This window comes from Anopheles bellator, chromosome 1 (assembly GCF_943735745.2).
Source record: "Anopheles bellator chromosome 1, idAnoBellAS_SP24_06.2, whole genome shotgun sequence".
In the NCBI taxonomy this organism is placed as follows: domain Eukaryota; kingdom Metazoa; phylum Arthropoda; class Insecta; order Diptera; family Culicidae; genus Anopheles; species Anopheles bellator.
This window is the reverse complement of record NC_071285.1, coordinates 33,034,362-33,043,629: the sequence shown is the minus strand read 5'-3', so window position 1 is coordinate 33,043,629 and position 9,268 is coordinate 33,034,362. Positions and strand designations below refer to the sequence as shown.

General features: G+C 39.1%; 1 protein-coding gene across 3 annotated transcripts in view; it reads left to right on the top strand.

Annotated features, from left to right (window-relative positions):
* LOC131205338 (protein phosphatase 1 regulatory subunit 12A) overlaps nucleotides 1-9,268 on the top strand; it is a 59,012-nt gene that overhangs the window by 30,539 nt on the left and 19,205 nt on the right. Inside the window, exons 7-11 of one of the 3 annotated variants that reach the window (XM_058197401.1) lie at nucleotides 3,905-4,255; nucleotides 4,824-4,902; nucleotides 5,603-5,821; nucleotides 6,261-6,455; nucleotides 8,085-8,247. In XM_058197401.1, coding sequence (XP_058053384.1) covers nucleotides 3,905-4,255; nucleotides 4,824-4,902; nucleotides 5,603-5,821; nucleotides 6,261-6,455; nucleotides 8,085-8,247 — 1,007 coding nt within the window. The remainder of the gene's footprint in view (nucleotides 1-3,904; nucleotides 4,256-4,823; nucleotides 4,903-5,602; nucleotides 5,822-6,260; nucleotides 6,456-8,084; nucleotides 8,248-9,268) is intronic. The other 2 variants (XM_058197402.1, XM_058197403.1) reach the window with 2 other exon arrangements.

The following is a 9,268-nucleotide window of genomic DNA, read 5'->3' as shown; positions in this document are numbered from 1 at the left end:
ATGATTCTGCGCTTTGAAGGTCTGTGATGGATATGTTACTGCTGCTGCTTCTACTGCAAATCTTTATCACTATGCATGTTGTTTAGGAGTCGTTTGTTACCATGTTTCAATAAGCTACAGAGATCAGTGATACAAAGTTTATTTCAACAAAACAAAAGATTTTTATGAAATACGAAGATGAAAAATTACTTTAGTCAACCAAAAATCAGGTAAAGTCATAAAATAAGTTTTTAAATTTCGGATGTCTTTTTAGGGTACATTGGTAGATATGACGTGACATGATATGATGTTTCGCTAATGTTTGCTACTGTTCTCACATGTTCTCAATTAATGGCAAGTCTTCGCCTTGTGATGGATAGTTGTGATACCTTGATATCGTCGTTCTCGTAGTACCACATCACTTTTTGTAACCTCTGAATTGGTGCATTATCCTTTTGTAGGGTAAAATACTGATCTGTTAAATGTTTTCATTCAAGAATGATGTTTTTTTAAATTTAAGTTGTGGTAGGCTTAGATGATGATGATGATAATTTTGTTTTCTTTTGTATTATAGAGACTTTGAGCTGTAATCGCCTAACATTCGTCTCTTTCTAATTCTAATTTTAATTCTAATACCAGTTGCCAATCAGGGTATCAGGGCGTTTCAAACCTTGGCCTTTCCGAGAGACGTTAACTGGTGTGAGGTTTTGAAGTAACAAGAGCCCCGACTCTGAGGGAGTCGGCAGCTATGGTTCGTCGCCAAGGGCTCACGAAGGAAAAGACTGTTTTTAGAAGTAATAGCAGGGAGCCCCAACTTATGGCGACTATGGGTCGTCGTCTAGAGTTTCCAAAAAACAGCGACTCTTCTTCTTCTTCTTCTTCTTCGGCATTACCAACCGCTGTGCGGTCTTGGCCTGCACGCACCAGAGACAATGTTAATGTCAATTATCATCCCTGGGGGGTGCTATCCGTAACATTTCGTTGTTACGGGCGGGGTTGTTGGTCCCCCCCCCCCCCCCCCCCTCTGTCAGCGCCGGTATCGGGAATCGAAACCATGGCCGGTTGAGTCGCAACCGGTCCCGGGATTCGAACCCTGGCCAGCTGCGCTGACAGCGAAGAGCCTACCACTCTATCACCGGGGGCAACAGTGACTCCATTCTGACAAAAAGTAATTTTTGAACGCGTTTTACATTCCTTTGGGGTAGACTCTGAGAGAGTCTTATGCTCCACCGGAGAAAATTATACCGATACTTCTCTGGCGTCCGCAGCCCTCCCAGTCGTTCCTCTCCAGTACCATAAACCATCTAGCTTTTCTACTTTCACACAACGGTCGCCACCCCTTAAAGTGTTAGACCGTTAAAATTCATATCACCCACTTAAAAGGGAGAAAACACAGTCCGGAGTGCAGAAGGTTTCTGTTGCTCTGTTTGTATTTCACACCTCCAGTTACCATTGATTGATAATGTGGTACCACTACCAGCACAAGAACTGATCATCTGATTTGAGTTAACTGACACCAATAATTTTATCCATATAAAACGCCCACCACTTTCTCATTAAGGTGCGCCTGTCTCAAATCTATGTCATTCATTATTATTTTTTGGATGTGTATTTTCTCAATATTTTTTAATCTTATCATCATCATAATCAAAGCTTATGATGGCACAGTCTCGATATGTATTGCTCCACAAGATCAAAGATTTAACAGAGACATCATGTCACATTTAACTGAAGTACTGTTTTATCGCAAGTTGTGTACTACTAAACACTAAAATGCTATGTATGGTAAACACAGACGTTTGAAATAACTAGCTGGGGCCACACGAAGCGTAAAAGCGCATTAGCGCGTATTAAGCGCATTATAAAATTATTTTATAATGCCAAATCGTTTACGTTTCGTGTGGCAGCAAAAATATATAAACGGAATGTCAAACGTGTTTACATTCGTGTTTTTGGTACGAGAAAACAGAAATAGAAGAGAAATAAATTGATTTTTGATTATTTTTTTTTTAATTTTGTTCCTATACCAGCAAATAAGAACTCTGTTCGTAAACAAAGCGTTTGCTAATAGTATTTACGACCGGGCTTACGGTCGGATTTGCGGTCGGGTTTACGCCTCGGCCGACACATAAACGTTTTGACAGAAGAGCAAGCATTTTGGCATTTATCTGAAATGCCAAAAACGTTTAGTTGCGCATCGTGTAGCCCGGCAGTATTGTGCCATTTTCTGACAAATAGAAGTCTCGAATCACCTGCTCTCAGAGTACAGTAGCGGTGAACGTTTGACCCCACGACTACACGTTCTCTCAAGTACGTTTGAAAAATCCCTTTCACATGTTTATACACAAAAAATCATCAAAAAGTCACCCAAAAGTCACTTCTTATTTGACATTACGACCGCTGGGCGATCTTATCCTGCACCAGAGACAATGTTAATATATCTGATGCTATTCGCAACAGTTTATCTTTACGGGCGAGGTTGTTAGCCCCGCCCAACGCCCGGTGTCGGGAATCGGAACCATGACTGGCTGCGTGACAATCGGTCCTGAGATTCGAACCCAGGGCAGCTGCGTGACAGCGAGGAGTATTACCGACTGCTCTATCAGTGGCGGCAAAATAGTCACAAAGGGTCTTTTGAATCACCACCACCCAGTAATGTTACTAAGTTGCCTTTTATGTGTTAGATGTGCATCCCCGGACCATATGTTATGTTATTTACTTCTTAAGAGGTGGTATATACTTCTTATAACTGAACATTTTAACTCTTCATTACATCAGACGACTCATCAGTACTGGGCACTTTTAGCCAGAACTTAGGAGTTGTTAAAATATAATATGCTCATGATATTGCTAATATTATTTGTTTTTTTTTTCAAATTTGCCCTAATTTGGTATGAGCAATTTTGAGTACATGGCCAGATTTAGCAAGCTCAGACTGTTTACGTCGTATGATAGGCAGAGAACCCTTAATTCAGCGTATTGATTATCAAAAAATATTGACAACAGAGTTATTATAATTCATAAATAACTGAGTTCACTGTAGAGGTGGTAATATCCAGGAAAGTAAAAATATTGGATTAGAAAGTTTAAAAGAATGTTCAAATAGACTTTGTTTTGCAACGCGCAAATTCATAAATGGTTGAAAAATAGTATGGAAGTAAATGCGACTAAATCAAAATGTCATTCAATCATCATAATTTTGCTCAAAGAAAATGTAACTAACATTCAACATCTTTAAATAGTGGACGAAAGTACAAAAACATACACGTACTTTCAATAGTTTCTCTGATATTCGTATTCGCCTCTGTTTCGTAGTTCACTTTATGTTATTGATTTCTTAACATATAGCTTTGAAATTGTTCCAAAATTGTTTTCCTACTGTCACTTGTTTTGTATTTTTTAGTCTTTCATATTGCATACTGAAGCTAAGGCGTAAAAAAATTCTTGGATTTTTTAGGTGCTCGTTTTATGAAAAACTACATTTGAATTTTTAATGTGATTCAGTAATGACTAAGTCCATCAATAGTTTCTAATAACGGTTACTCCGTGATCTTTATGAATTCAATGAAATTCAATTCAATATGGCGATTCAAATAAACTATGTATCTATCCAAATCTGCGAAATCTAGTATTTGTAGTTCGCTTGTAACACACGAATATTAACATGTGTTTTTTATGTTTCAAGATTTTGTTTGCGGTTTCATTTTATCTGTGTAATTGTATGACTGTTAGAGCAATATTATCTTATATGATCTTTTTTCTTTTTCTTCTTCTGTTACTTCATGTAATTCTTTGAATTTGCAACGGGATGAATTTGTGCGGGATTGTGATAATCAATGCCTTTTTTACATGGGGTGTTGTTTTACACGGTGTTTTTCTGAGAACTACGCCTAAAACAATCGATTATCAAACTAAACTCGCTCAGACGAATCGACGTTGCCTCTTCCCGTGCCCATTATTTCTCGTCCGTTACCGGTACCTCTGACGGCACAAATAGTCATTCCGAAGCCACGTACCATCGATACTCTGGTGGGCAGTTCGACGATGCCAACTACTCTGACGAATGCTACCTCCACCACTAGTAATACTCTTCTAACGATGGCGCCATGGAGGCGACACCGCGCCATTTCAACGCCCATACCGGGGCAATTTTTCGAATATGAAGGAGAACCAAACTCGACTAACCGCTCTGTTGCACAGCCGCTCAGCCGCAATTCCACGGATGATGTTGACTCTGCTAACCTTCGTTTTGAAGTCTCTTCCACAACTCGTAACCGTAATATTATGTTCTTCTTTTCGTCTTCATTTGATGTTTTATATTTTTCTGTTAATTTACATTTTCGCTTCTACTTAATGGTTTATCAGTTAATTGTTTGGCATTTCGTTTAGTGACGAAATCAACCATTGAAACAGTGTGTAGTTGTATATAAATTTACTGTGTAACGTCAATTACAAATATACGTTATTCATTGTTATAGGTAGCTTTCTCAAACTCAATCTGTTTAGTTGAATCTTGTCACTGCTGTTTGCTTTTGTCTGCTTCTGCTTAACATATTTTGAAGCGATCTCTCAGTCACCTCAGTTTCGCACACAGAAGCAAAAATGTATGTTGCTGCTGCTAATGTGTTTTTGTCTGCACTAGTCAGCTTGGTCAATAATTCCATTAGAAACATTAGAATAACAAGTCTTTTGTTTGGCCAACGTTTTATTCTTCACAAGTGTACATTAGTTCTATATTCATATATTAATGCGAACGATACGACTACTCTATTTGAATTATAAACTATTGTTTTTGTTTTTCTCTCGCACTTTTCTCTTTTTTGCGCTGTGTAATTCATTTTCAGAAGTGTCGGAAAAAGAAAATCAACCAACTGAACCAGATGTAATACTGCGGAGGACGCAGAGTTTCGAAAATGACGAAAAGTAAGTGTCGTTTATTGGTTATATAATTTTTAAATCTTATTCGGTGTGAGCGTGTGTATTAGTTTGTTATTTTCTGTTTAAATGCCAAGTGTTCTGAATTTGTTGTTTTCGTTTAAATTTTTCATTTGAAAAACAATTCTCTTCCATTCTTAAAAAAATTTCTCTGTCGCACCTTTTGAACGATCTTTAGAAAGTAAGCAATTTTTCTTGTAGTGGATATTCTTCAACTTAAGCATTTCAAAACAATCTTGGCACAAAGAAATGTCCACTTAAAAATAGTTACTAAGATACACTAGATATGGTATGTGTGAGTGTATGTGTGCGTTTCGCTGGATTTCATAACATACTTGCAAAGCATTTGCAAACCTTTTTTTCTTCATTAATGGTTTGTGTTTTCAAATTGTTTAACAACATGTTTTATTTTTATATTGCACTACTTATTTGCACTACACTTGTGTATGCGATCTACAACAATCTCAACGATGCTATTTGTGTGCAAACTGATAATTTGACCAAAAACGCAATGCTCGCTAATTCTTCTGTAACATAATTCCGACAATGGATGGCGTGGCCGCGACGACTACGACGTACTTTGCATCACCTCATCGAACACTCACGATCTCATAACACAAAATAAATAAAACCGTTCACTCTTCATGAAACATGACGGTTATCGATCGCTGGAACTAAAAACATGCAGATTCTACCAGAAATACGCAGAGCTGCGGGCACGGATACAGGCTAACGCATGTACTCACGCAATTTTGCCGCCATCAACGGTTATCAACAACACTAAAACAAGCCCCGGCTCGAACAACAACAATAACAACTCACCTACTGCAACGACAACACCAGCATCGAACAATACATCGTATCTTGTGCAGCGATCGGCATCGTTGAAGGACTATCGTACGTTAAGGTAACCCGCGGCCTTCTGAAGTACACTATAGATTTCGATAATTGCTTTTATTTTTGAACCTTTTCAAAGCACTACTTACTTTCTCGTGTTCGCCTTCTTTTCGCTCTATAATATATAAGCTCTTGCTAATAACAACACAAGTTGCGTTACGGAGTTAGATCTGCCAAAATGTGAAAAGAAGAAGAACGGTTTCTTGTTCTAAAATATGCTTTGTTGTGTGGTTGAATTGTATTTTTATTTCAATGCTTATGTCATATTTTTTTGCTAACCATTTTTAAACCATTCCTTTTAACATATATTTTCTATTGCTGTTTTGTAATTTGTACTTACACTTCAGACAAATTCGCACCCACCGTCGTCGAAACTGAACATTTAGAGTAGTGATTACATCAATCATTTGTGTACATTAATCAACACATTTTCATTTGCTTTATTTTAGAAAAACCACAAGCAATTTGGTACTTGGCAGCACAACGGTGGTACCAGCCCCTACAATTGCTTCACCGCCCACACCTTCGGTTGCTGCCACTCCCACAGTGCCATCGACCGCTAGCAACACTAGCAGTATCGCGTCGCCACCCACAAGTCCTACGGGTACTCTGACCACAACACCGACTTCCGGACAAATCAGAAGGTAGGCATAGGGGTCAAATAATGCTCTAAAACTCGACTTAACAAGCTGTCAAGCTGTCAACTTCAAACTTATCAGATCAATAAAACAAAGGAATTTTCGACTGGGTATGAGAAACACCTTGACAGGGTTAATTATAGTTTAGAGACTTAGAGACAAATATGACCCTTCCGTATTGTCAAAAAAGCATGAGAATAATTTTAAGTTATTTTTCCATTCCGGCGAATTTTCGTCCTGTGTGGTCCATTCATCTTCTGGGGCACACACTTCTGAGACCCACCGTAACGTTGTATTCCGTTGTCATATGTTTCATAAACCGGTTATCATCACAAAAAACGTCATTACGCCATCAACATCAGCAGCAGCAACAACAACATTGACCACATCAATATCACCCTGGTCGAACGTAACCATAAAGGGAACGAGGATCGTTTGAATCTATCAATGAACGCACAGAATGTACAACGTACTACTTCCAGCAGTCCATCTGCTGGCATAGTTTGCCAAGGTGATAGAAATGACAACAGTATCAGTAGTCACGACAATAATGATCGGTCCTCACCGCTAGATCCTCCGTTCGATCACAGCGACAACACCAACGTTGCTGCTGGTAACACTAGCAACAAAAACCACAGCTTGTTCGAGCTGAATCGCAAATACATCGAACAAGCTCATCAAACCAAGATCAATAATGAGCGCAATAAATTTCTCTCCTCACTCAATGAGAAGAGGCAACAGCAGCAGGGACAACGGGAAGATGACGAGCAAGAGAACCATCAGCAACAACGAACTCAGCAGCAATTTCTGGACGGTGATGCTGATGCAGCCATCGTTGGGGACGCTAAGAGCGACGGCGCTGTCGCAACGATGGCGGTAGAAACGATGAAAGAACCAACGGTGGCCAATGTGGCAGTTCCTGCAACGTTTTCTCAAATGACGGCTGCAGTCCCTGTTGCAGCTTCTGCAGCTTCAATAACCCCGAGCAAACTGTCGCCGGGCAACATTTTCAAAAACTTTTTCAAGTAATTGATCAATCTATAACGACGCGTGCCTTGTGTGCCTGTGTTCATAACTTCATCCGTGGGTTTTTGTTGATTTTTCGTTCTTATTGTGACCATTGAAAGGCCGTTCCCTTGGCACAATAATAGTCGGCTCATCAACCATAGAATAGAAAACCCTATATCAACTTAATGTTTGTACTATGCCTGTACTGACTGACTATGCATGTGAAATGTTTTATAAAACGAGTGAATTTTGAATATGCGAATAACAGTTAATTTCTGTTTCTGATAAATTTAATTTATCTTTGAATTCAAGTGTAAAAAAGACCGTTTGAAAGAACGGTCATACAGTTTTGTCTTTCTATGAGGATCGCGAAAGCGCATATTAACATACACAACAACACACACTCACTCTCCCTTCATCATTTCGATCCATTTCGCTCGTTAAGTTTCATAACAGATGCTTATTCGAAACGTTCCATGTTTCCTGATTTGTAGTAAAACACTAATTTTAGTTTAAAAAAAGTTAACATAGCATAAATCACATAGCCGCGCGCTCCGTGTAAACACTGTGAATATTAGTTTTTGTTTTTTGTCATTTGTGTTTCTTCATTTCTTTGTCCATTTGCAGATCATTTGTGCCACCGACTCGAGACGAAGAAAGCGAAACCCAACGAAAGGCGCATGCGAAACGGGTACGCGAGACACGCCGTTCCACGCAAGGCGTTACGCTCGACGAGATCAAGAGCGCCGAGCAACTGGTGAAGAAAAAGAACAACGTTGTCGGTACCGAGGTGAGTCTAATGGGGTTCGTCGTATATGGAATGGTTGAAAGCGATAATATTAATATAACGCAAGTCATAGGAAAAATCCGACATTAGCTACGTAATCAATTTAAGTAATTTCATAGGTTATAGATGTATCCTACTTCACTTTACAAAGATACCTTAAAAATAGTCTGGTTTGATGTGAATGTTGCGATACGAGCTCCTTCATTGTTTCAGAGCCAAAATGTTCGTATTGCGAACGTTTAGTATAAAACACATTCAGCAGGGGGAAAAACAGGGAAGCTCCCAGTTGGAACAATTGGCAAGTGCCCTTTTCGAAAGTGCTTGTAGTTACGCGTGTGAGTTTGTGTGTGTTATTCTCTTCGCCAGAGATCGACGCTTTTTATGATTAATCTGGTTTAAGAAACGTTGGCTACACGCTTTCATTACAAATATTATAAATTTTGGTGTGAATTCTTAACAATGTTATTCTTGTTATCTTGTTACGTGCACGACATTATCGGGGAGTGTTCGACTTGGTTTGTTGGAATGTGATTAAATTTTTTTTACCAAGAATTTTCATATGCAATCTTTAACAGAGGTTCGGACAGCTACTTCAGCAGACAGAAATGGCTAGTTTGACCACATATTGTGAATTTACACATCACTTGATCAGCACTATGCACTGTCCAGTCTTAAACCAATACCAATAAACCTAAACCAATTGAATTTCGTATTTATGTGACACCAAGGATTAATAAAGGTACCTAACCGTCCGTATATTAACTGACATTAACAGAGCGACCAAACTGCATCCGCTAGCAACGCCGTCACGATACCATCATCAACACCAACATCACCCTCATCTCTATCATGCTCTGCTTCATCGTCATCAACAACGACAACAACAGACTCCTCCTCGTTGAATTCTTGCTACAACGATCGAGTTCCTGCGGTGACGGATGTGAACGTTAAAGACAACAATCAGATCGTTGTTTCGGCCAGCTTCACGATACCGGTACCAGGAATAACAGTTGATAGCGATGAA